Raw genomic sequence first — 27779 nt, forward strand, 5'->3', positions numbered from 1 at the left:
ATGACTGCAATTTTTCAGTATATTTGAAAATTTCAAAATGCATTTATGTATTTTGGGGTGGTAAGGTATACACTATACTCTATAGTATGTTGTACTATGTTATACTATGCATAGATTAGTAGATATGACCATAGTTAGCGTGGAGTGGGTGTCGTGTATTTCTATAGGTTCTGAATCGATCCCCCTATTCCTGACCCTATTCTGGTTAAACTAACTAGCTAGTTAACTAACAGTCAGCCCATGAGGCAAGAACAGCCCCCATGATGCAGATACCGTTATCTGACGCAGTCACACTACGGCGCAGGAACGTGTTATCTGATTAGGTCATAACGCTTGAGATCTAATTAGACAAGCGACATTCCTCCAGCCCCTGATAAGGCATACGACGTTCTCATAACAAATCAAACCTATGACAACCTGGATAATCCGTGCGGCCATTGTTTTGATTTCACAGAGAACTTTTGCAAAAGAATGTGCTAACGAGCAAGTCGTATGACATCTTTATTGACGTACCTATGTCCATCCTTACGTCAATCTCGGCACCTTTAAGGTATAAATATTGCCGACCTTGCCCTATGCAAACACACGCGTGGTGACAAGACGGAGCAGCCACACTTGCCGAAGCCGAGAGCAGAAGCAGACCCCGCTGGCAGCAGCCCCGCCTTCCTGATGCGCTGAGAGACGCGCTGCTATCTCAAGCCGAGAGACCCAGCACCGGCGCTTTCGGGCAGCCCTCGCAGGCGGCCTGGAATATCGAGAGCAGAGAAAGAGATACCATTCCTCATTCATCCTAAATTCCAGGTACAGAACTGAATAACCCCTCACAGAGAATTCTTTAGTTATTCACTTGGCAAAAACAAACTTAACTTAAACTGTAACTTTCTATTCCCGCCCACGCATTAGACTTAGGTCAGGTACACGGGGTAGGCGTATTTAGAAACACCGGTTGAGTACGTTTAGTCAAATGTATATGTGTATGTAAATATATCTTAATCATTTTAAAACATCATATGGCTCAGAAACCATATCAATGTTTTTACAGTATTATTTTATACTATTGCTTTTAATGTATGCACTTTACTTAACTATAAGTATTGCAATAATATCGATCCATTTCTCATGTATGAGAAAAGAGACTGATCAATAAATAACACCTTTTTATTGAACACGCCCGTCTCTTCCTTTTCTCTACATTCTGATGAGACTAAGAATGCACGTACTGACTGAGTAAAATAATTGCCTTGTGCTCACACGACTCTTGAGATTGACTCTTGATTAGGGGAGAGCAAAGTTGTCATGTTCTATGGTTGTCAGAAACTAAATCCCTTCTTGTCTAATCAGGGGAGGTAATTCTTTCCTGAACATTCGAGAAAGTTTCTAGCGAACTCTGAGCTTAGCTGGCAAACCCAAAAATTAAGTCTAGTATCGACAGTAGTAGACCTAGTTAACGTCTGGTCTAGGCCTTTACTGCTGTAGGTATTATTCCAATGCGCAGAGCCTATTGGGAAGATAGGAACTACACTACGTCTATCTCCCCAGGTAGTTGTTCTGGTACGTGGGACAGGGAGGAGGTAGGTGCAGGATGAGCGAAGTGATCTTTTAGGGGCATAGATCCGAAAAGCATCCTTAAGGAACCTGGGTCCTGAGTCATGGATGGCCTTGTAGGCGATACAGAGTGCTTTAAACTTAATCTGACTCTTGACTCTTAGCCAATGCAGGTGACGTATGGCCGAGGAGGTGGGGCGGTGACTGGGGATGCCGAGCATGATTCTAGCTGCCGCATTTTGAACTGATTGCAGTTTGGTTAAAACCTGTTCTTGCGTGCTGAGGAAGAGAGCGTTGCCATAGTCCATCTTAGAAAAAACGAGGGTGGTGATCAGTGTTTTTCCTGCAGCTGGAGGGAGATATGGCAACAGCTTCTTAATCTTCCTCAGCATATAGAAGGAGGATGCGACCACTGCATTCACATGGTGCTTGAATAACAGCTTGTCATCGAACATGACAAGTTGTCTTCTGAGATGTGCTGCTACTACTGCTAAGCACGTTGTAAACACTCGTGGTGCTGTTGTGACCCCGAATGGAAGGACTTTGAACTGATAGTGTTGTCCTTGTATGACAAATCTTAGATACTTCCTGTGCGCAGGATGTATAGGAACATGAAAATAGGCGTCCTTTAGGTCAAGTGTTGTAAGAAAGTCTCCCTGTTCTAGTAACAGGAGTACTTGTTGTAAAGTGATCATGTGAAAATGATCCGACTGTATGTAGTGATTTAGGGGCCTGAGGTCGAGAATCGGTCTTAATGTCCCGTCCTTCTTGGGTATTAGGAAATACAGGGAGTAGACTCCTGTTCCTTGTTCCTGTAAGGGGACCACTTGAATAGCATCTTTTTGTAGAAGTGCTAGAACTTCCTGTTGAAGCAGGGTTATGTGTTCTGTGGACATTGGACGCTGCCTGGGTGGTATGTTTGGGGGGGTTGCTGTGAGTTCTAGGCAGTAACCATGTTGGATAATTTGTCTTACCCACCTGTCTGTTGTGATGGAATTCCAGACAGGTAGGAACTGTGATAGTCTGCCCCCCACAGGAGTGGAATGCTGTAGGGGAGGCTGAGGGAAGTCACTGTTTGGGAGTGGAAGAGGAGCGGTTGTTATTATTACCTCTACCTCTTCCCTTATTGTTGTTGCCTCTGTACCCTCCTCTAAAGTAGCCTTTATTAGAGGGGGTTTGTGTATGTGTTTTAAAAGATGATGTTTGGTCTGCACCGGCCTGCTTGGAGCCTTAGAGGAGCGACGAAAAGAACTTCTAGTCTGGGTGGATTGTAATGCACCCATAGACTTAGCAGTGTCTGTGTCCTTTTTCATCTTCTCTAGAGTGTTATCTACTTCTGGCCCGAACAATTAGTTCTGATTGAAGGGCTGGTTCAGGATGGTAGTTGGTACTTCTGGTTTGAAACCTGAAATGCGTAACCATGCATGACGTCTAAGGATAACACTGGTGTTAACTGCCCTGGATGCTGTGTCAGCTACATCTAGTGCGCATTTAATTAAGGCATTAGATATTAATTTGCCTTCTTGTAAAAGCTCTGCTGCCTGATCTTTGTAGTGATCTGGTAGGTGCTCCATTAATTTTTTTAGTTGGTCGTAGTGAGCCCTGTTGTAGCGTGAGAGTAAGGCTTGTGTGTTTGCTATGCGCCATATGTTTGATGCTTGTGCAGCAATCCGTTTCCCTGACGCATCAATAATCTTTGATTCTTTGTCAGGTGGGGGTGTGTCTCCAGAAGTCTGGAAGTTGGCTCTTTTACGTGCATTTGACACTATCAAAGAGTCTAATGGCAGGTGTCCCTTAATGTATACTGGATCAGCTGGTGCTGGTCTATACTTTTGCTCTATTCTGGGATTTAGTACCCTACACCTTACTGGATCTTTAAAAATCTCTGGAGCATGTTTAATGACCCCTTTGATCATAGGTAGTATTTGAGTAGGCGTTTGTGACTGTTCAAAAGTGTCTAATAAGAAATCCTCCTCAATGGCATCAGAGTGCATTGGAACTCCGTGGTAGAGTGCCGCTCTGTTTAATATATGATTGAACCCAATACTATCCTCTGGAGGGGAAGGTTTGGTTGGGTAGTACTGAGGATCAGGGATGTCTGGTGCATTATTTGGTGGAAAAGTATAGGCATCATCCTCTTTGGGGTATTCTGGATTAACATATTCGTCCTCATCTAAAGGATATGTATGTGGCTCTGGTATACCATCCCCCCCACCTAAGTCATACTCTTCGTCAGTGTGGTGTGATGATGCAGGAGAAGTTATAGGCTCAATATACGGAGTGATAGGAGAGGAAGAAGGTGAAGGAGAGGGAGGGTGCATTGGAGAAGTTGCACAATCCTTTTTGGCAGGAAACACAGTTGGAAGTGGTGTGTCTGTTGGTCTTTTCTTATGAGGAATTGCTTCCACATGTCCAGTTTTTGGATTAATATAGACCTTTTTCTGTTTTGGATCTGGTCTAAAGAGATCTTCCTCTTCTATAATCTTCCTCGGCGTCGATTTCTTCGGTGCCGATGGTGGTTGTTTAGTGTCTTTTGCCTTATGAGGAGAGTTTGAGTCCTGTGGCAATTTCTTCGGTGCCGAAGGTGTTTTAGGCTTGTCTGTATCAGGCCTTGGAGTCTTTGGTACCGGTATTGAAGATTTTGGCGCGGAGACAGGTTTTGTTGGGCCTGCAGCGCCGGAATCTAGCTTCCCTTGTTTGTTTTTGGAACCGGATGGTTTCGGAGTCAAAGCTTTCGGGTCCGACACGGTTCTTGGTTTCGGCACCGATGCCTGTTTAGGTTTGGGTGGCGAAGTGTCTTTGGGCGCTGAAGGGTGTGTTAGCTTCGGTGTCGAAGAGTCCTTTGGTGTCGAAGAGTCCTTCGGTGCCAATGGAGGAGGTGGAATTGGCACATGTGTTTTTTTCGGTGCCGAGGCACCGGAAGGCGTAGTCTTTTTCCTCGGAGCCAGGCCGGAAGGCGGGGCGTCGGAGGGTAAATTTCGGTCTCGACTGGGCCCCATGGGCGGAGTGCTGACCGATGCCTTTGGTTTGGGCAATGTCTGTTGTGCAGGGGCAGAGATACTCACGGGTTTGTCGAGATGGAATCGAATCGTCAGAGTCCTCTGCTCCCGATATGATCTGGAGATCAGGCGAGTCTTCCTCGGCGACGAGTGGAGCCTCGTCTTCGGAGATATCTTCGAGTGGGTTCTCGTCCTCGGAGACGTCTTCTTCGACGATCTCCTCCTCAAAGATGGCCTCCGGTGCTGGCGCTGATCTCCTCATCTCGTGTCGACGGCCCTCCGATCCCGAATGGTCTTTTTCGATCGGAAGGCGGCATAGGTTGTGCAGGTCGACTCGTCGTGTTCCGGCGATAGACAGAGGTTGCAAACCTCGTGATGGTCGCTATGAGGGAATTTTGCTCGACATACCGGGCATCTCTTGAATGGAGTGCTGTCCATGAGGCGTAGGCCGTACGGCGCCGATAGGCCCAACGACCCGCGTCAACGCACCGGGATGTAGCTGGTGATGTCGAAAAGTGTCTTCGATGTTGAAAGTTGTTTGTCTAAAGTTTCACGCTTCGAAAATGGCGAAAAGAGTCTTTTCTAGCCGGAGCGGAAAACTTTCATCCGAACCCAGTGGCGGAAAAAAAAATCTGAAGATTGAGTCGATGACCATGCGCAGTATTGTCCAAGGGAGGAGTCACCTATCTCGTGACGACAAAGACTTCTTCCAAGAAGACAACAACCTGCAATCATCCGAGCCCAACACCAGGTGGCGATCTATTGCTAAGTGTACAATCTGCAGCTCATATGCCTCGAACACCATTTTTTAAGAGCAGGCAGTGGCACCACAGAACACTTCCTACTCTTAAAAAATAAAATGAAGAATAACCTTTTCAATTTTCTTTCAATCAAGTAGTACTTCTATAGCTCTGCTTATTACCCTAAAGGGTTTCCAGGCACTGTGCTGCAGGTATCAGTCAAAGAGGAAGATTTTGAGCCCCTTCCTGAAGAGCGTCAGCGAGAATGCGGTGCGGAGGTAAAGGGGGAGGGCTTTCCAGGCTTTGCCGGCTAGGTGGGAGACGGACTGTTCTCTGGAGCGTGCTATCTGTGCGAGGGAGAGGTGGGTGAATCAAGAGATTCCTGGTCGGTCAGTGAAGTGCAGCTGGTGGTTCATGTATGCAGGTCCTTGGTCATATAGTGCTTTGTAGGCGTGGGTCATAGGCTTTAGCTAGCATCTCTCTTCTGGACAGGGAGCAAGAGAAGGCACTTCAGGTGCTGGGTGATGTGGGTCCTCTTGAGCAGGTTGAGGATCAGTTTGGCAGCTGCATTCTGCAACATCTGGAGTTCTCAGCACAGAGAGTGTTCTGTAGTCTAGTTGGCTGGTGATGAGGGCCTGTGCCACAGTTTTCCTATTGCTGATGGGGAGCCATCTGGAGACTTTGCAGAGCATGTGGAGAGTGTGAAAGCGAGCTACGGACACAGCGAGACCTGACATTTCATAGAGAGTTTGCTGTCCAGGGTGATGCCAAGATTGCGGGAATGTGTTGGCATGGAAGTAAGTCATAGCTCTGCCAGCCACCAGGAGTAGTTCAAGAGAGTGGTGTGACTACCGAAGATCAGAACTTCAGTTTGGTACGTGTTGAGCTTCAAGCACTTGTTCATCATCCAGGCAGTGCCATTCATCATATAGTTGTGGAAGTTGCTCTTCGGCAAGGTGGGGTCCTCCGAGAGAGAGAGAGGACAAGCCGGGTATCGTCAGCCTAGGACATGATGTTGATGGTATATTATCTGGCGAGGTCTGCAAGTGGTGTCTTGTAGAAGTTGAAGAGGGTTGGACTGAGGGATGATCCTTGGGGGACACCGCAGATGGTGTGCTTGGGTTGCAAGGTGAAAGGGGGTGCAGGGCACTTTCTAGATGCGTCCCATAAGAAGGATGCCATCTATCGGAGCGTATAATCTGTGATTCCCATATGGCATAGTTGATTGATGAGTGTGTGGTGGGAGACTGTGTCGCAGGCGATAGAGAGGTCCAGGAGGATAAGGGCGGCAGATTCTCCTCTGGCGAGTATGGTGCGGATGTCATCTGTTACAGAGATCGTGGCTGTCTCGGAGTTGGAGGTTGTTGGCCATTTCCTGGACTTTGGCAGGGAACGGGAGTAGGGAGATGGGACAATAGTTCCTGAGCATGCTGGGACCTGCCGAAGGTTTCTTGAGGAAGGGTCTGATCTCTGCAGGTTTACATGCATCGGGGAAGGTGGCTGTGGTTATGGAGTCGTTGAGAATGGTGTTGAGCTGGTGGCTGATCTCATCTCTTTTGAGGTTGAAGAGTTGGTGGTGGCATGGGTCATTGGGTGCTCCCGAGTGGATTGATTTCATACGAGTGGTTGTGTTTGATGTGCAGAGTAAGCGGGTAGTCGGTGGAAGTGGTGGTGGTAATAGTTGTTGGGTTGCTGAAGAGGTCGGAGGGTTGGGGATCGAAATCTTTGTAGATGGTTGCTATCTTGTTGTGGAAGTGGTCAGCGAGGGCATCACAGAGTTCTTGTGAGGAGGGGATTGAGTTCTCGGTGGCTGACGGGCAGTTGAACTCAAACGATTGTGAAGAGTTCCTTTGTTTGTTGCCGCTAGTTTCGATCCAGTGGATCAGGCCTCCTTTTTTGCCGCTTTGAGCTGGCAGTGGTAGTTGTTGAGAGCTGATTTGTAGGTGGCTTTGTCGATGTGATTCCTGCTGGTGTGCCATCTTCTTTCCAGTTGTTTGTACCAGAGCTTCGACGTGCTGACTTCCCGGATGTACCAGCGGACTTGTTTTACCTTTGGTACAGGGACACTTAACAGAGGCCTTGTTTTGTATAGCTCCCCATTACCCCTCCCCCATCTGTCTCTTCATAGCAGTTGAAAGCAGAGGCAGATGATTTTGAGGGCTATGCATAACCTAGAATTATAGATGGATAAAAAGTGAATTACTGGGATGTTTTTCACTTCGGGGTTCGTGGTCTATTTGATGTCACTCAGATCCCTTCAGTCAAAACATCCCTAGTTCACCAATACCCATCTATAATTCTATAAACTCAACGTAAACGCAGTGTCACACACGAGGCACTGTAATGTCCCACAATAAACACATGAGTCTTCCACGCAGAAGGACAATGAAAACTTAGGACACTGAAACAAACATCTGCATGGTGAAACCGAGTATAGCGACTTGTGTTTTTCAGGGTAAATCAGTCGTTTTATTCACTGCAGCCAATCCGGATGGTGCGACGCATATGGCATTGTGCAGCACAGGTAAAGTCACAGCAATCCTAACCAACCCAAAGAACTAAATAATGGATGGAAAAGTTTTAGAAAAGTAGGTGAACTTTTCTAAATGACTGCAGGATGTGCACAGCACACGCATTGTCAAAAAGCACTACTATATTTGTATGTCTCTTTGACGTAACACAACTGTAGAATTACAGTTAGGAATGAACTTCCTATCCCTCAGATTCTAAAATCCAAATTTTTCATGCAGCTCTGGCATTTTTTAACTTACATGTGTAATTATTTTTAAGTTGGCGAGTAGTTCACAGTTTAAAACGTTTCAAGGCAGCATTTGCCAATTTCTTAGAGCACGCTTCTCGTGTTTTCTCCAAGCATTCAAGTAGACTTAAAGAGACCTTCTCAGCTTCCAGTCCTTCTCCTCTGCCGTCTGACACCTCTCACTACTTCCCTATCCACCCGGGTATCATCTCAAGATCAAGGCATCAAGCCACCTGAACTTTTGGCCGTGCTGCAATTCCATTATAATGGCAGGCCTGCCATATCATGTGGTGCCATTGTGTTTCAAATATCCGCATTTCACGTGGTGTAAGCCGATATCTCCCCGTGAGCTGGTTGGTTTCCAGTTTGTAAGTTCGAGGCTCTGCACATTTGAAGTGTATTATGGCTTTGGCATCCTCCAGTGGATACAAGAGGCAGGTTTCGGAAGACTATTTTTTTCATTTTTTTTTAAAGGGGACAGGAAAGGCATCAAGGACCATGGCAGTTTCTAAGCACCAGCCCCTTCCTATTGCTCGGATTCATCCAATGCTGCTTCATGGCTCTTTAGGCAGTGACAAGTTAAATATGCCCCACCACTGTTTAAGTCGTTCTCCTTTCACACAGTGATGACGTTTTCTAGGTTGGCAGCTCTATGATGGTAAAACACATGTTAAATTAACTTGTCAACTAAAATTGGCATCTCATTTAGAAAATATCTGATTTAGCAGTGGCAAAGTTACTTAACAGGTTCACAATAAAAGACAAATAGCCATCTACATTGGTCATCATGGTGATCTACAAAGCAAAAACAAATTCACAATCAGCAGCCCACAGCACAATATACAGTACAATGTTGTGTTTTGTATCGCACACTGATCTGTTTTTTGAAACTTCACGGCTGATGTATTCATGTACTTATCAGACTGCTTTAGGCCACACTTTGCACCTGCGGATGCACTATCATGGCCACAACTGTCATCCATGCACAGTCCCTTTACCTAGCAGGAACTGGGAATGCGCCTCATTACTGGGAAAAAATGCTATGAGGCAAAGTGGCTAAGCTTGCCCTTTCGGTCTGCAGAATTAGTTGTATGAACCAAACACATATTACATTAACAGTCCACTGCAGTAAGATTGTGTGAGTAAAAATATATTTTAGAATTTTAATGTAGAATGCAAATTAAATTCTCAAAGCAGCACCCTCTCCTTGACCAATATGAAATGAATCTTTCAAAATAGCACATAAGTGCAAGCAACCTTTTTCAAACATTTTTGTTCCAATTCATCCAAAAAAAAGAACAAAGTAGTGATTCAAAAAGAAGTCTTTTTTTACCATGTAATCTGGGATTGCATGTACATAAAGAAATACTGGGGATTAGTTATATGCTGCATGGGAGAGACACTGGGGACTTGACTAGAGCCAGAACTCAAATGGGGTCTCCTAAATATATGGGGAGCCACAGACTTGAATAATAAAGAAAAGTCCTGGGTTACTTTGGAAATTACAATTGCCAAACGGAGCATTGCAAAACAATTGACGGGGGGTGAGGGGGGGCCAAATGCATGCAAGGAATATATGGTCTGGTGTATGATATCAGAAAAGAAAATATATGAAAGCAGGGGCTGCCCGAGAAGGTGGGCACATATATGGGGTAAATGGAACTCTATTAGGGGAAACATATGGGCGTCACCAATATTTAACTCTCAACCCCCTGATAGGAATTAAACGGTCAATGATCAACAGAGGTGGGTTTAAAATGATGATACGGATTGTTGTACTGTAAAACTCATCTTTGGATGCTGTCCCTTCATAGCGAACGTACTGTAATGCTATTGATATACCCTGATTTGTTCATCAATAAAAATATATCTTTTTTTTAAATTAATCTTTCAATATTTGTGATCTCGACAGGCCTATTTCAAGCCCTCCCTGGTATAACAGATGCCATCCTGGCATAATGTTTGGCATCTCCTGCATACTGGTTGCTATCCCTGAAATATTGCTACTCATCCCTGGGATATTTCTGGAAATCCTAAGAATATTATATATACATTGGGGACCAAATTATTGTATTGGTTGGCCATGAAAAGGAAGTATTTAGTGAGACAATGTTCTTTGTCAGGCAATGAGAAGCATTTCTTCTGGAAAACGTTACTTACCCAGTTAGCATCTGTACATAGCGTGTAGTGCTGTAGATTCTTATGCTTTGCATACTCTTACCATCTAGTGTTGAGTTTGGATATTTGTATGAGAAACTGGTCCTTTGTTGCAGTAGTCCTCACACTTTATGCCTGGTATTTGATGCGACTTTGACTGGGGTGCACCTGGTTCCTGCTAACCAGGTCCCCAGTGCTCTTTCCCCAAAACAAGATAACTGGTCAATTGATCTCCAATTGACCAATACCTGTGGTACCAAGGACATAGGTACTAAAGAGGGTCCCTGAGAGCTGCAGCATATATTGTGCAACTCTAAGGGGCCCTGCATCTAACCCATGCAGACTGTCACTGCAGGCTGCATGACAAGGTGCTCTAAAAAGTGATATAACGACACGGCACACACCCTGTATGCTATTCCGCCTAGCACTCCATGCAATATTTGTAAGTCACCCCTACAGCAGGGCTTACAGCCTTAAGGCAGGGTGCATTATATCACACGTAAAGACATATCTGAATGAGCAGATATGCCTCTGTGCTGGCCAGTTAAATTACTGACAGGACAAGTGAATAGGGAAGACATCTTAAAGGTATGTACTGGACACTGGTTAAAACGAGTTTCCTGCTACATTACGGCTTTACTGAAGCCTATCGAGTTTGGTATCAAGCACCGCATATTAATAAACCTACGCTGATTCCACTGATGGATTTATTAATACATACATCCAGAGGGTAGCTTAAGAGATATTATCTGAACCAAACCAGTCCTCTAGCGTGCTGGCTGACTGGTACAGTTCAGACTGCTGGCACAGATGAGTTTCTGAACCCCGTAGGAGGTGAGAGCCCCACTCTCGGAGCACAGAAACAATGCCTGCTCTGGCAGGAGGTGTTAACACCTCCTCCAAGCAAGAGGACTGGCGATCTGAATATCAAGTCAGGAGGTTTCGAAGGCCTCTGCAGCCTTTGATATGTGACCCAAGGCTACCCCAGACAGGGAAAATGCCACCCACTGCCTGGTCCCATTGGGCAACAGGACAGGCAACAAAATTAGCTATGCAGGAGGCATGTTGCACTGCCAGGCTGGGCACACCTCTAGGGTAAACAGCCTGAAGTTAAACACGAAGTTAGGAATTCCACCATCTTGTGTGTGGTGGAATGAGGAATTCTGGGACAGGGCGATGCCCACTCCCCAAAGGAAATGGTCATCTAGGGGGCCCAGGGATAAGGACCCTGCTGGCCACTACCCCTCACTCCCCTTAATTCCCCCGAGTTGAGTATTTAGGGGACTCCCTGGAACCAGAACCGCAAATTTCGATGGCCACAAATAAGGAGTGGACCAAGAAGACTGCTGACAGAGGAGCACAACTAACTTGGTTTCAACCATGCCAGCCTGCCAGCTGCACCCCCACACTTGGGGAGCAACCAACCCATCCTTCCACTGTGCAGACTCCTAGAAAGTCAGAGGGCTGCCAGTGATATGCCAATTGGCAAAGAAAATTCCTTAGAGAAGAGGAATTACTCCCCTGCAGCCACATGCAGCAAAGAAGCAAGGTGCGGTTTACAATCCTGCCACCTACCTGGACTACCAATGCTGAAGCCACCCAAGAAGAGATCACTGGGCTCCTACAGGTCAGATCCATCCTCCGTCCAAGTGTGGGGAAGCCAGTACTGACTGGAGCAGCGCAGTACCAACACCTGGGGTTCTGGACCCCTTGCTGCAACCACGGCTTGTTGTGTCCAGTCCAAACACTAATGCGGAGGAAAAGCAACCTGCACGTTGAGGGACTTCAGGGACAGTGAGGCCCACATCAGGAGTGGTCCAGCTGACCTGTTTGCCCCCTTCTGCAAAACCAAAGACAGAGTGAGTCCCCGATCACCGCCACTCGACACCTCAAAGTGCCTCTGCACCCGCGCCCCAAAGTCCAAGTTGGAGGAAGGTAACTGTGCCCGGAGTCTCCGGAGACCCACAAGAGCCAAGGCCATCCTTGGGTCTGGTCAGACTGGGCACCTGTAGCCTCTTTCTGCAGGCCTCCTCCAAACATGAGTGACCCCATCACCGAACCTGATGCTTAAAGGCACCACTGCACCTGAAGTGGACCAACAGTGTCCCTTTGTGCCCAAGCATCTCAAGGGTCGAGCCCCCCTTTGCTAGGCTGAGGGCGTGTGTTCCCCGGACTGGTCTCCCAGTCCCAGCTTGCAGTCTCTTTCTAACTGGACAGTTCCATGTATGATGTGAATGGGTCACCAATTACCGTAACACACCCTTATACCCAGATGCTCCAGACCCTCCAGAGGTGAACTGTTGTTGTGGCCTTGGAACTTGCTCTATTATCAGCTTACATCCAGAAGGGTACGTTGGTAACAAGTGCCTGACTGCAATACATGTTTTCCCCCATAGGATAACTACCACACCAGAAATTGCACTAAGTCAACTTTTGAAACATGTAAAAATTCAGAAATCGAAGGGTACTTAACCGAATTCAATGATCTGGGTATCTAAATTCACATAAAAGTATGTTATATTTTATAAATTTGTGTTGGATTACTTTGAGTGCGTCTCCCACTTACTGCCTTTGTGTGTGTGCAATAAATGCTTAGCACTACCCTCTGATATGCCTAACTGCTCCCCCACACTACCACAAGAGAGAGAATTTGTGGTGTCAATTGTGCCTCTGTAAACCAGTTGGGGTTTGCCTGGACTCTTTACACAGTGGACCTCTCTTTGGTCCATTATATAAAGAGCCAGCTTCTACAGTTTTTCTTTGAAGGAGTCTTATGAGTCACAAGACGTACTGCAACTCATGTGAATCTGCATCACTGCATGCTACAAACATGTGCTTACATGGTAAGTAGAATTTTCCATTCGTAGCATGTGTGGTTGTAGATACACATCCTCTGCATAGACTATAAAACTATGCCCTCCATAAGCAAGAGGAAGATGCAGATGCAGATGTCTGAAATGAAGTCCTTAAAACTGTCTGGCCAACCACAGACTCCTGATGGACTAAGATACACATATAAAAGTGCTTAGTAAAAGTATGAAGTGTTGACCAGGTGGCGACTTTACAGATGTTAGCTAGCGAAAAGTTTCCCACGAAAGCCATGGATGCACCTTTCTTACTGATGCAGTTTGCCCTGGGATATGGGGGGGGGGGGGCACAGATCAGATTTGCTTAGCTTTATAGTAGCGAGCTTACATGTACTTGTCTATCCGTCTTGCTATACCGGTCTTCTAGATTAGGTGACCTTTGTGAGGCTTTCCAAAGAATACAAAGAGCTGGAAACTCTATAGTCTGATTAAGCTGAAAAGGTGATACTTCCTTGAGAACTTTATGATTGGTTCTGAGAACACTCCCATCTTTGTGAATTTGAATTGAAGGTTCTTGTACGGAGAGTGCTAGCAGCTCACTAATTTGTCTATGGGAATTAATGGCCACCAAGAAAGGAACTCCAGGGGTCATGAGTGTAAAGGCTCAAAGATGGAGTTAATGAGCCCCCTGAGGGCTACATTAAGGTTTAATAGAGGGCAGGAGGTATTATGGAAGGTATGACCCTCTTGCGACCTTCATGAAATCCTTAACTACTGGGATCCAAAATAGGGATGAAGGATTGCCATTTTGCAAGTAGGCTGAAATAGCTTCTGCATTTTCTGCAGAATGGTCATGCATTCCGCTGAGAAGTTTACATACTAAGATTCTAAGACAGCAGGTGCCTAATCCCAAAGCTGAGTTGTCTGGGGGATCAATGTCTCATTAGGCTTTAACTGTGTGTGAAGGTCTAGTCTGTGTGAGACTGGAGTATCATGACTGCAAGGCCCAAGTGGGAGCTACCAGGATGAGCATCAGGAATGTTTGACTTATTTTTCTCATGATGTATGGAAGGAGTGTGAAAAGAGGAAAAGCAAAGTCCAAGATCCCGACGAATTCATCCATAGTGCATTGCCAATGGACTGTGGGAACCTGGAGGTGAGGTCTGGGCATTCTGGTTTATGAGAGTGGGGAACAGATCTATTTGCAGTGTGCCAAAATGTTGGAAGCACCTTTGTAGTACTTGCTGGTGGAGTTCCCACTCCTTTACCTGTTGATTTGTCCTACTGAGAAGGTCTGCAAAGGACATGTCCAAACCTGGAAGATATTCTACTAGAAGGTGTATGTTGTGGTGAATCACACAATATCAGATTTCCTGTGCTAGTGCGGAGAGCTGGTGAGAGCACGTACCACCATCGTTCTGCATGGCAGTCATGTTGTCTCTCATTCCCTGAATGACCTGGAAGAAGGCTTTGAGAGCTTGGCACGTGGCTAGTAGTTCACTGAATTGATGAGAGGGCCTGTTGAGTTGCCTACACCCAGTGTGCAGTAATGGTGTTGAGATGTCCACCCAAGCCTATGAGACCGACGCTTGTGGCAATGGTCAGCAGCAGATTGGGTCTAAGCAAGACCTGTCATGCAGAAAGTTGTCATTTCTGGAACAGCGGCGACCAGGGAGTTCTGGCCTTTACCAAAACTAGACCTTCTCAGTGACAGTCTGCCTGTGACTATTGCCCCAAGAGGCGCTCCAGAAGCACTTCTGTAGAAGGCGCATGTAGAACCTGGCATAGGGCACAATGTTGATGAATGAGGCGGTTATCCCGAAGAGGAGCATCACGGTTCCAACAGAGGTCAGGGCTGGGTTGAAAAAAAAGACAGCTGAAATGGCAGAACTCTGTTGGCTATGGTCGGCTTTTACAGTCACTGTGTTCAACACCAATCTCAAGAAGGGTTCGAATTGCTGAGGTTGGAGCTGGGACTTTGTGGGGTTTATGGTAAATCCCACAGTGTGGAGCATGGAAATTGCTACTCCAGTTTGGGCTAGGCATGGCTTTCAGCTACCACTCTTGATCAGCTAATCACCGAGGTGAGGGAAGACATAAGTGTCACCTCTTTGCAGATGTGGGGCCACCACTGTTAGGCACTTCCTGAACACCCTTGCAGCCATGGTGAAAGAAGGTACTCTGAATTAGTAGCGATGGCCACTTACCACAAAGAGAAGGTAATGGTGGCGGGCAGAGTGGTTGGTGTGTGAAAGTGGGCGTCTTTGATGTGGAGTTCCATCATGTAATCGTTTCAGAGCAGATGGGTGATGTCTTGAAGGATTGCACATGGAAATGCTCCGACAGGATGCAACTGTTTAGGGGCCTGAGGTGCAGGATTGGCCTAAAGGATGCATCCTTTTTGGAAGTAAGGATGGTACAGAGGCACGCTATTGACCCTTTCTGAAGGAACATGTGTACCCCTTTTTCAAGAAGGCAGCTATGGCCTGTCTTGAGGACGTGTCTGAGGGATGGGACGCTGGTACGGCTTGTGAGAGGTTTTAAGCAGTAGCCACGGCAAACTATCAATAAACCCTTCTAGTCTGATGTGATTTCCTCCCAGCAAGAGTGGAAATCTCGTATTGCCCCACCCTCATGACAGCTGATATGTAATCAGTGGGAAGGTGGAGCAAGTCACTGTTTAGAAGTTGAAGCCCCTTGGCCGAGCCGGTAGCCCTGTATGTACCCCTGGTGTATCCTCTGCTGGCCTACAATGAAAGGTTGGCTGCTGTCTCTAGTAGGACTGTGGCTGGTCCGCTCACCCCCCTGGGCAATTGCTTACAGAAGCAGACCGAGATTGCAGGGCACCCACAGACTTTGCCATCACAAGTTCTTTTTAGTTTTCTCAAGCATCTTGTCAACATGGTGGCAAAAAAGATACTCTTCATCAGATGAGTCTTGAGGAGATGCTGCTGGACCTCACAGTATCTGAACCCGGAGATGCAAAGCCAAGCATGCCGTGCAAGGAGGATGTTGATGCTGATCCCTCTGACGGCTGTGTCCACAGCGTTGGGGGTACAATGAATGTTTGCGTTCAGCATGGTTTTGCCCCTGAACAGTATCTCATACGCCCCTTCCTGCCCTTCTCTGGGAGATGGTTGACAGGTTTCTGCATCTCCTCCCACTGGAACAGTCATATCTGGAAACAAGCCCAACAGAGTTGGCTATGCACCAATGCATGGCCGTCCCCACAGCTAACCTTTTGCCCAATGCATCAATTTCTTTTTACTCTCTTTAGGGGGTGGCAAGACATTGCATATGGCTTAGGCAGAGGGTCTGGGTATAGTGGACTGCCAAGGTGTCAGGAGGACCTTGTTTTTCGATGTACATAGGGTCACCAGTGAGAATTTGTATTTGTTCTCATCCCCAGGTGTTACTACCCTTGCTGTAACTGGCTGCTTAAAGTCCTCCGGGGAAGATTGAAGCCTAAACTTGAGCATGGGCAATAATTCACTGAATGGTCAGACTTAAAAAGTGACTCTACAAGAAAGTCTTCTTCGTTCTGAAAGATGTGCAAGTCAACGTTATGCCATGCTGCTGTATTACCTCACTGTAGGCGGTGGGATCATCCGGAGAGTAGGACTGTCTTGCCAGGGGTCATCAGAGGGTGGTCATATGGGTCAATAGGGCTACAAACGTACAGGGGGACCCCTCAGGTGGAGGCAGGGGACTGGTGGGCATGAGCATGATGGTGGAGAAGATGGAGCTGATGCAGAGGTGAGTTATGAGGAGGTGTAACAAAGAGTTTGTGCCCCTATCCCTGTCATTAGTGCGGGTTAAGGAGGAGACTTGAAGAGGGATCTTCCCATTGGCAGAATGAACATAGAGACTCTTCTGCCTGGTGATCACCTCTTCCTGGATCTAGCTGTTGACAAAGCTTTTGGCATTTATGGGATCTTTGGTGCTGACGGGATCTTCGACACCAGCTTCGGTGTGAACGGGCTTGCTTGATGCACTTATAGACTGCAGGGATTGACGGCGGTATGGGTCGACACCCTTCGGCGAAGCTTTAGTCAACTCTTAGGGCCTTTGTGACCGTGAAGCCTCTTGATACCCACCGCTCCGGTGGGTATCAAGAGGCTTCACGGTCACAAAGGCCCTGGAGGCAACAGTGTCTTATATCTGTGCTCAGGGATCAATGCCCAACACCCACTGGAGCAGTACTCTATGCCGTCAAGTGGGCTTTTATTAGACCCTGGCTTGGTGGCATAGTTTTCAGAGGCAGGTGTGGTGTTTACGACCCCGAGCAGCCCCAGGGGTCTTCAGCATAAGCTTGACATCTTCATCTTTCTTGTGCTCCGACACACTATACATTACAGTCTCAAGGCTAAGTGTAGCCTGGGCTGCCAGGATTCTGAATGGCCCTGCATCCTTGTGTCCTTTTTTTGCCAAAGGAATCTTCTTCACTGAAAATATCACCCGTTTCGGAGGATGCCCGTTGGTGCATTTTGTGATGTGCCCACCACCTTTCCCTTCAATCCCATAAAGGACTTCGAGCGGAAAGCAAGGTAGGACTCGCAGAAGGCATTATCAAGGTTGGGGGAAGGACACGTAGCAAAAGATATCTCTCTTCTCTTGAAGAAAAATGACTGGAAGAGGGTGATGGAACAAACCCTCTTCTAACGTTGCCCCCAGTACCAGAGGTCTGGTTGCCGAGGCTTCAGTGTTGGAATTCAAACAAATGGGCTCAAGAAACGTGTGAGAAACACAACAAATTGGGAGCCCACTCTGTGTAAGTCGGAAACCGATGGCAGAAAAAAACAATCTAACAAGGGGTTCGGTGCCCATGCGCATAGTTCACTAAGTTCCAATGCTATTATAATGATTTGAAACTCAAAAAGGTCCGCATAAAATGCAGTTTAATTTTTTCATTAAAAAAAACCAGTACATTTAAATTGATATATATTAAATTCTAACATACAGGAGGAAACCAATGGACATACAATTATACTCTACTTAAGTTAAAATATGCCCCAGGGACAGAAAAAAAGTTCAAATTCTCAAACCAATCAATGAAACATCATAACGCAGTACTAAACAAACTTAATAAATACAAACAACAAGTAGTGCATAATGTTTTACAGTGCAACACTACTAAAGTACTTCCATGTATGCGTTACATCCTTCATTCCAAACAAAATTAATCCAATAATTCTATTTTATACTATGCAAAATGTTATCCTCAAAAACCGTACGCCACAAAATCATAACCAAATACAATGATTATAAAATTGCTAAAATTCATATAATTCTAAAAATTGTCTAAAAAGGTTTTAAATATTTGCGCAAACTATTGCTGACGGTGGTACAAAAAGACAATTTCGGTGGTAGGCTACCGTAATTTAGGAGCCATTGTAGTACATCTTGGAACTCAAAAAACTTCTATGAAGAAAAACAACTTGCAAGCATCAGGGCCCAACACTAGATGGCAGTAGTATGCAGAGCATCTGTATTTACTGCCACATGTGCCAGGAACATAGAATTACTTACTTAAATGAGGATGCAGGGCATGTGTATCATCAGAATTTAAAAATGTCTTTACTGGCAAAATGTGTTCAGTCTCAGGGACTGATAGTCTTACATTAGGGGCAGAATAAGCGAATTTCCAAAACTCCTTCAAAGCTACCCTATGAGTGATAATTCAAACGGAGTTGGGAACACTTGTGGATAGGTTTTCCTTCGCGCCTGTATGTTACTACTGTCACTTTCAGACTTGTGTAGCCAAATTGATACCAAAAAGGATAGGTTTTAAAATCATTTAGAATCCCTCCAGCTGTCTGAGTCCTGAGCCTGTAAGTCTGATGTCAACTAAGGCATGAGCACATTGTCTGGACTTTTATTGTCTCAACCAAGGGTGAATCCTCTGGTTTATAAGTCTGTAGGATCTGTCTAACTCAAGACACTACTCTCTTACCAGTGGCTGAAGATCCCCTGGGCTGTACACCATTCCTTCGCCGATCATGACACTTCAAAGAAAGATTCTTGGGCATTCTGTAGGACTGAGATGTCAAGATGCAGAAATGAAAGGCCAGGTCTTGCTTAGCACACCAAGAAACCCTGGAATATTTCATGGAGTTTCAGAACAGCAAGGATGGGGTTAGGCCATGTGACATGATACCATGTAAATAAGCCCTCTTACCTCTCTTAAGCTCTGCTTGCACAGGGGGCAGCAGGGTCTGTGATCCAGGCATCGCTCCAAGCACTCTTTGCAGAAACTGTGGCCACACGGTGTCGTGACTGGTTCAAAAAACATCCTGGCAAAAAAGTAAAAATGAATAAATGAAGGTGTAACCAGGGAACTAACATTTCATTGAGAGGCATTTGTACTAGCTCTGTGTGCGCCCAGGGCCCTTCTGAAGGGAAGGAGAAAAGGAGGCACTGGAGAACTTCGATAGTGGAGAGGAGACCACAGCCCATTCACCCAGGGTAGCATTCAAAGAAAGAAATGTAGAAAGGGACAAGACGTGGGACACCCGGCACCTAACGGAGAGACCAGCAATTCCTCCTGTTAAAGACTACGCTGAAAGCCTTCCAACCCATCAGAGCAAACGCAATGGGGTCACAATCCAGGAGCCCCGATAAACCTCTTCTCACGGAGCCTCTAAAGTCTCAAGCACAAACCGTACCCATACAAGAACCAGTACCCACCTAACGGGTCTCCTCCAGGCCCCACACATCTAACAAAATCACAAGTACAAAGCCCATGTACCCCACAGCCTTTTCCCTTTTAGTGTTTCAGCCACAGAAAACAAGGTCTTCATCCCACTCCTGATACCATCAATTCGGATAGGAGGCTGGACCTAGAACTATCTGTGAAGGGCTTCATAGCTTACTCACGCCACGGTGCCGTGACCCCAACCCAGCCTAGCAAGTGAAGCGCTGCGGCCACGGAGCCACAGACGGCATTTAGTTCCAGAGTCTGCCAGAGCATTGAATCACCCCTGCCAGGACAGCTTCACACCATGGCCACAGCTCCACCACTATGATCGGGAATCATCCACTGGTTTGCCAAGCCCTCAACCAGCAAATGCTGGAAACCAGCAAACCACGTTCCCCCAAAGCTGAGGGACCGCTCCCAGAAAGCCAACTCGACATTCAAAGGCATTGGGACCCAAGGCAGTTGGCCCTGAGGAGGACCTAGTCACAGAATAAAGTGTAGACTTTATTTATCAAATGATATTGACCAGTAGTTCTTAGAGACAGGGAGAGAGGAGTTGGCCTAACGGCTAGGACGGTCAACCTCGAATCTGGGGAACTGGGTTCGAGTCTCGGCAATGAGGCTGAACATCCTTCGATTCTGGGCAAATCACTTAATCTCCCCGTGCCTAACAAGAATGAATGTGTCCTCATGTAATGCAACTGGTGCTATGTAAAGAGCTTCAATACCCGATTCGGGTCAAGTTTGCGCTAAATAAAACTCTGTAAAAAAAAAACTGTGGTCCGGAGACCCCCGAGGGCCTTCTCCCTAGGATACACGGCTGCTTAAAAAATTAAGTAGTATGAACAGATTAATAAAGTGTATATAAATAAGGAAGCAAAATGTCAAATTAAACCTTTTAAAACGCTCTTCAACTGAGAAGGAATTTGAAATTGGAGGCAAAAATTAAGTTTATATCCTTCTCAAGATTGATTTGTGGAAGCAGCGCACATACATCAAATGGCATGTAGTATGGACGATGAGCGGCCTTAATTACATTAGAAAAGCTCCAACATTCCCAATAAAATTTAGTTTTTTAAATATATTTGTGAATTAAATAAAGTATTTCATAATTTGTGGATTTGTTTGATGATTGCCTGTTCCTTTATTTTTTTGGTATTGTTTTGCGGTTCAAGTCATCAAAAAAGCTTAGCCTGGGTTCCTGCCTTCCATTAAAGACTTACCGGGTGTCCCCGGGTTCCAGTAATAATTAAGTGGAGGTCGACAGAAGTCAAAAGGCTAGGAACTGCTGGTATAGACAGAAGGATCAGGGGCGGCTGAACTATCTAAACAGTTACATATTCCTTGTGCTTTCATTTCCTGCTGTGAACACGCCACAACTCCTTCATTCCAGTACATACCGGTCAGACTGGTTACATGAACATCTTTGAGTTTGTTAGTTATCCGTGTCAGAGACTGCTTCGAATAGTAGGATGCAATGAAAGTAAATCCCAGTCACTTGCCCCTTAACTCATACGTCACCCAGGCATTTTAGCAGGGAGGGCATGTTCAGCCCCATCTATGGGACAGGCACGTGCAGAAAGCTATTAGAGCCATACAAGTCCTCACAATCAGACATGCGCGTGGCTATGATTTTGTCCGGGTGAAGGCTCTCTTCCCACAGCTCCCCTGTTGAGAAGGATTGTTAGAAGGTATCCTGTAACCATTTCTATAGACTGAGTCTGAGGTTGGGCAGGGAGTGTGGTGTAGTCACCTGCACGCAGGGTTTTGGTGTGTATGGTTTCCTCGCCCAGAGAACTAGAAACAAGTGTTGCACACTCCGTGTCTCTACAAGGTGGTCATTACTACCACCAGATGTCTGGAAATAAATAAAGCCAGTTTGATGGCAGATTGCAGTTCCCTCAATCGTTAATGTGCTAAGCACTTTTAAAGTGCTGATACATGAAGTGCTTTGAGAGTCAGGAGAAATGATAGACTAGGTCTGGGAAGATGATTACATCACTAAGGACTTTCTTATTCATGTACTATTATATTTTCCAATGTTACCACTCTAAATGTTTTCCTCTTCTTCGCCTTGTTTAGCGGTCATATATTTGAAATAAGCCTAATTGTGCTGTTCGAATTTAGCATCAGGAGGGCACATCATAGGGTTGTTCTCCATCTTGTGCTAAGGTATGGGTTATACAGCCCCCTCTTCCAGACTATAACCTCTTCTTGCAGTACAGATATGAATTCAAGGTTTATCATTCTGCACTTGGGAGGGTTGCTTTTCACAGCTTGGATTGGTTACAACTGCTAGTTACGTTGTCCAGCAATCCAACTCTTTATAGCAATAGCATACCACGGGTAATGAAAAAAGCACAATCCTTCACTGGCTGGGAGGTCATGGTTGGAAGGCGTGGGTTCACGAGTTCGGTCAGACGTTTGTGACACTCTACCCATCACAACATGCCCCTCTTTTACATGTGCCTGGAGTCCCACATAAAAGTCCACTCTGCGGAGGTCAAATTGCCCGCGTCTACGGACTTTGGGATATCCCCTGTACTGCTCTTTTCGAGCAGCCTGCCTTCTCTCTGTACAGGATTACTGAGAGCCTTGACAAATATTGGGAGCTGCTCCACCCCACACTTTGTGTGGATTTTTTCAACAGACTTGTGTTTATGGTGGCCAAACAAGGCGCTCCAGGGAAAGCCATGTTCTGCATAGGAATTGAACTTAGGTCTGAACCTAAACACTTGTAACAGGGAATTGTGGGGAGGGAAATAGTCTGTAGAGTTCTCATAGTGAAGTCACAGACAATCAATGCACTATTAATACAGGCTATATTTATGGTTCTCAACAGAATGCTGCTCATCAATAAGGTACGAGGCAAAGGAAAATCAAGATCCAGAACAACATTAATTTTGGGCCATCCACTGAAACCCAGGTCATCCCCTTGCAAAGTCGGCAACTTCGCCTCTAGACTTCATCTTAGGACACCTTTCGGTTTCGGACGACGTTGCCGCTACTTCTTTATTTTTGGGAGACAACTGCATTTTTCTAATCTGACCTGTTATGTCTGTAAAGGACTACAGAATCATTGCATCGAGCACGCCGAGCGAGGTAGAGGCAGATCTTTATTTTCCACCACAAGTACTCTATTTTCTTATCAGATGATGCCAAGGTGATATGCTGAATCTGTAGGAAGCTCCTCTAGGCAAGGAAAAATTGAATCGGTACACATATGAAAAGGGTCAGCAGCTGTGACTGTCGTGGTAAATCAGAATTTAACTCGGACTTTGCTGTCGCTGGCTTTTCTGTAGCAAGCGTGAGAAACAGATCCTGGGTGGTCTCCATGAAGTATGCGAGGGTTGGTCATAGGGGTGAGTGCAGATTTGGCAGGCTCAATGTGGTTATTCGCTTTATGTTCGGCGTTCAGTGATAACTGGTGTAAGTTAAAGTGCTGCCTTTTATGTGAGAACAGAAGTAAACTACACAGGAGAGATGGAAGATCCTGTTGATTCGGATGGTGAGCCTTACTTGTATTAATATTTGCAATGTCTTTGCCTATGCACAGCCCTGGCCTTGAAGGTTAAAGTATACCATATAAGTTAATGCTCGTTTTCATGATTGTTTTTTTTCCTGTTTCTTTTCCCTCTTGGTTTGGTTTCTCTCCGCACCTTGGCAGTGTTCTAGAGAAAAGGTTTATCCTTAAATTTCAAACCGAGTACATTGACTTTCAAAAAGACTGTTTCATTTATATTTTAATATTACTCTGGGTTCTCCTACAGCGCGTTCGCCCCCTAAGGTGCTCTCTAAGTGTGTAGTGTAGTCGAGCAGCCTTAGGCTTATCAGAGAGGAGTGTTCGACATCTGCAAAAACACAGTCAATAAACAGTACACATAACTCAATAAGAAGACCCACAGCAATTTTTAAATCTAGCTAATCATTATATACAACTAGCTTCATATCCGCACATGATCAGACAGTTTGGTGAAGGTGAAGAACCAAAACTACAACGGTTACTTGTTCCTAGGATCTTGGCTTTCCCACTACATTTTAATGAGTGAACCTAAAGACTGGGTTCAGTCTTCAAAGACATAATGTCTAATGAGCATGTGTTGGGTTCCAATCCAGTTTTATCACACACTTATAAAAACTCTAAGCCAAATTCTAAATTATTCCAATCTTGTAAAGATAACCAAAGACAGAAAATGAATGTCCAAGATTACACAACTTAGTTCCATTTGGGATCAGGATTAAAAACCATTCCCCCTGGTTCCACAGTTTCCTAAATGCCCACTAGAGTACTGATGTGGGGGTCGTTCTGATAGCGAGATGCAAAGAAGCCTGTCCACAGGGGTATTACACTGTTGGGGGCCAAGCCCAGATTTTAATGCAGCGTTTATTATCAGCATATTTTGTTAAAGTGGTAAAGGTGTGGTTAGATGTAATTTTTTTCTTTTTAAATAAAACTTTCTAGACCCTTCTCACTTCTATCCCTTCACTATCCTTTTCAATTCAAATAACAGACTAAAATGTCCATTGCTCAAATAAATTTCATATTTCCCCTGACGAATTTATAACTAATTATTTTTTGGTTCCGGAATAGCTTGCTCCTCACCTAAAACCTCTTCAGTGGTAGCAAGTGCAACATAAATGCAAACCTTTTGCCTCTTCTTTCCCTCCACTATCCTTCTCAATCCAAATAACAGACTAACATATCTACCGCTCAATTTAATGTCATATTTCACTGTACTTATTCTCCTCTCATCCTTTATAGGTTCTGGAGTAGCGTGCTACTTGCCGAAATAGCACTTTGACGCCTCGTCCAGGGTAGTAAGCGATTTATAAATGCAATTAAGTAAATACCCCGCATATTTACCTGTGCAGAAATTTAGCAGTGTAAACACACAAGGAGACGAAAACAAAGAAAATACACCAGATATAGAATTGGACTGTAAATGCAACACAGAGAAAACCTGCATGTCGCATAGGCACTGGTGACAGTAACTATTCATGCGGCAGCAGCTTTCTTAAGAAGGGTGTAACATGCTGAAATACCACCTTTGAAGGGAGAGGTTGAGGGGTTAAGGTTCTACATACAAGGAGAATCCAAACTGTCCATGTCAGGGCCATCTTAACAGTTATCACATTTAGCTCTACTGTTTTGTGTTTACATCCTGAAGTCTGTGCAACATCTTCCAGTGCAAACAAGTCTATACCAATAAGGATGAGGCTGCAGGCTCTTCTCAGAGTGTCAATATTTGTATGACTGGCACAGGCTGTTACCATGTAAAAGCTGCCTTTGAAGCAGAGCACAGTTTCAATAAAGGTGTCTTAGATGTTTACCGAACTTTCAGCACGAATGGTGGTTGCCCTTTGGCAAGTATAGCTTTCTGCATTGAGCCAGGACACCACCTTTGGTGGTCGGTTGGGATCTACCATTTATCCAGACGCTTTATGCGCGAACAAGAGGTTTTCAGCATCAAAGGCATTACAGGTTTTGGTCCTAAGAAGCGGCTCCATATGGATGGCGCTGTCTGGAATTTTGAGCTCTAGGGTTAACTCTGCATCATGGAGGGCTTCATAAAATCAATGCGCAATGCGATTTGAGGTGCAGGTGAATGCTGTTCTCCAACCACGAAGTGGCAGTCTTATTTAATGTCTCTTTTCAAAGAGTCAAGTTTGATATAAAAGTTGCATTAACCACTTGCTTCGACATCTGCATCATCCTAGTCACTGGACGCAATTAGCAAACCCCTTCCGAAAGCATTATCCCAGACATACCCTTTGAATGGAGGCTGGGGGCTTTAAGAATGAACTCTTGGCAAGACTTTTTATGCTGAGTTTACAGACTTCCTAGCGGTCAGCCTCCAAAAACATGTATTCTCCAAGTCAATCCAAAACATTGGTAAGATTCCAATTACAAACAAAGTTTCACAGAACCAGTCAGTAATGGAAAAAGGCAACAGCACATCTTGACACAACTATGTGGTGAGCTTCCACCAGGGTTGCTTGCATCTTCATCATCTTCATCCCCAGTGCTGCCATTGTGACATTAAGAAGAAACAGGTCTCTGGAAGAAACCTTTGGGATATGCTATGAAAATAACATACTTCAGACTGAACAGCAATTCAGAAAAGGAAAGCTGAAAGGAGGCTGAACTGAGCGGCTATGTTTAAATTCAGATAGCCCTTCCTGTCAAGTCTAAGCGTTCAGTAGTCTTCTTCCGCTCTTTCCTGGTCGGGATACGCTCTCCGCCCTGCACCTCCCATGACGCTAACTGATTACGCGCAATACACCGGACGAACGAGCACAACATGCGAGCACAAGCGGCGAAGCTAAAGACGCGGGAGAGCTGAGCTGAGCCGCGAGCTGCGAAGGCACAACAAGTATAACCTTGCTCCTAAAGGGAGAAGTGCGGACTACGGATCGGAGACCTGGAAGTTTAGGAGAAACTGTTGTATGTTGCTTTAAGAATTGCTATGTAACTAGGAATGTTCTATTCCAGAATTGTTATGATGTGAAAGAGAATGTACAGTTACTTGTATGCTTGTATTTGAAGTTACCGGTGCAGAGTAGCCGGAAGGATATATACGAGCTCCAGACAATAAACCTGTACAAATACTACATGTCTCTGTAATTTGTACATAAGAAATTGGCGACGAGGATGGGATAGAGCTGAACTTACGTGGAATTCGACTGCCTGTCAAGTATTTTTAACAATTACTTAATTTGAATTAATTCGGAATACTCTTAAGGACGAGATTCTTGGATATTCGTCCACAGCTGGGCCCAACAACGGAGGATGGAGCAATGGTGATAAATTGGTAGGAGAGCAGCTTACTTGCTCGCCAACAGGCTCTAGCGGGGCCCAAGCCTGCATTCTCCCAAGTAGAAGCCTGCATTCTCCCAAGTAGACACCCTGGGAGCCCCAGAAAGTACTGGTGCTGCAGGTCTACACCAGTGACTCTGTAGTAGTGGTAGTACGGCAGAGAAGTGGAAGTACTACAGTGGTGCTGGTTTCAGCGGGGAGAGCGTACGGCCATGGAACAGAGGTAAGTGAAATAGGCAAAGCTCTTATGAAAGAGGAAATAAATTAGTCCCAGACAACAAACAAGTAGTTGTTGCTGTTGGAGCTGGCGATAAAGAATATTGAGGGTGAACAAGGAAAATAGACGAAAAAGGACACCTGGTTTTGCCCTTGCTCTGTAACTGAAGAAAGGATCTCAAGGGCAGTGGGGGCCGTGGCAGAAGTAGAAAAAGAAAAACAATGGCCCTAAGGAAAGCTAAAACCCGGAAAACCCCTAAAAAAACACAAAAAAAAATCAGAAAATTAAGGCCTTGGGCCGGTGATTATGGCAGAAACACAGAAAGAATTGGGAGAGGCAAATGGAGGTGTGGCAGCACCGATGGGAAGAAAACAACCCGCACAGAGAAACTCCCAATTACTGAACTCGACCCCACAGACAGTAAAGGCAAGGGGTGTAAAAGGAGGAACCTAGTTTGACCAAGAAATGGAGGTAGAGGAGGAAGAGGAAGTTTTCTCTAGTATAAGACCGAGTAAAGGGGACAATAATCACACAAAATATCGTACCAAGGAGAAGGAAAGACTGGAAAGCTCTGACGTTATTGGAACTGATTTAATGGGCCCATCATTGTATACTTTGGAGGTCACTGGAACATCCAGCGCCCCTATGATTGAGGTTATGCTGATCCTTCTAAAAACTTTGAAAGGTTTATTACAGGTTACAGTTCTGAATAATAAAATCCTAAAAACACAGTATACAGTTTAAAAATATGATTGGAGAACTGACACAATTTAAAAGACTAATGCCCACTTTAGTTGGGCCAGTAGGCGACCCTCAGGAAAAGAATTTTGGGAGGGAGGAAGAAGTGGTAAGGGATATCCAACCACAGAAGGATGAACCAAGTGTATATGTATCAAGACGCCCGATGATTATAAAAAAGACGTTGGGAAAGGAGGTATTACAAGCAATACAGCCCGTGGCCAAGAAAGGGGAGAAACTACCCAAGCAAGGGCAAAACCCCAAGGCAACAGGGTAGTGGGAAGGGAGGAACGATAAAATCTAC

General features: G+C 45.4%; 1 protein-coding gene across 2 annotated transcripts in view; it reads right to left on the bottom strand.

Annotated features, from left to right (window-relative positions):
* Nucleotides 1-27779, bottom strand: part of LOC144769512 (LON peptidase N-terminal domain and RING finger protein 1-like) — a 172059-nt gene that overhangs the window by 66602 nt on the left and 77678 nt on the right. For both annotated transcript variants that reach the window (XM_078653646.1, XM_078653647.1), the window contains exon 7: nt 19185-19299. In XM_078653646.1, the coding sequence (XP_078509772.1) occupies nt 19185-19299 (115 nt within the window). The remainder of the gene's footprint in view (nt 1-19184; nt 19300-27779) is intronic.

This window comes from Lissotriton helveticus, chromosome 7 (assembly GCF_964261635.1).
Source record: "Lissotriton helveticus chromosome 7, aLisHel1.1, whole genome shotgun sequence".
In the NCBI taxonomy this organism is placed as follows: Eukaryota; Metazoa; Chordata; class Amphibia; order Caudata; family Salamandridae; genus Lissotriton; species Lissotriton helveticus.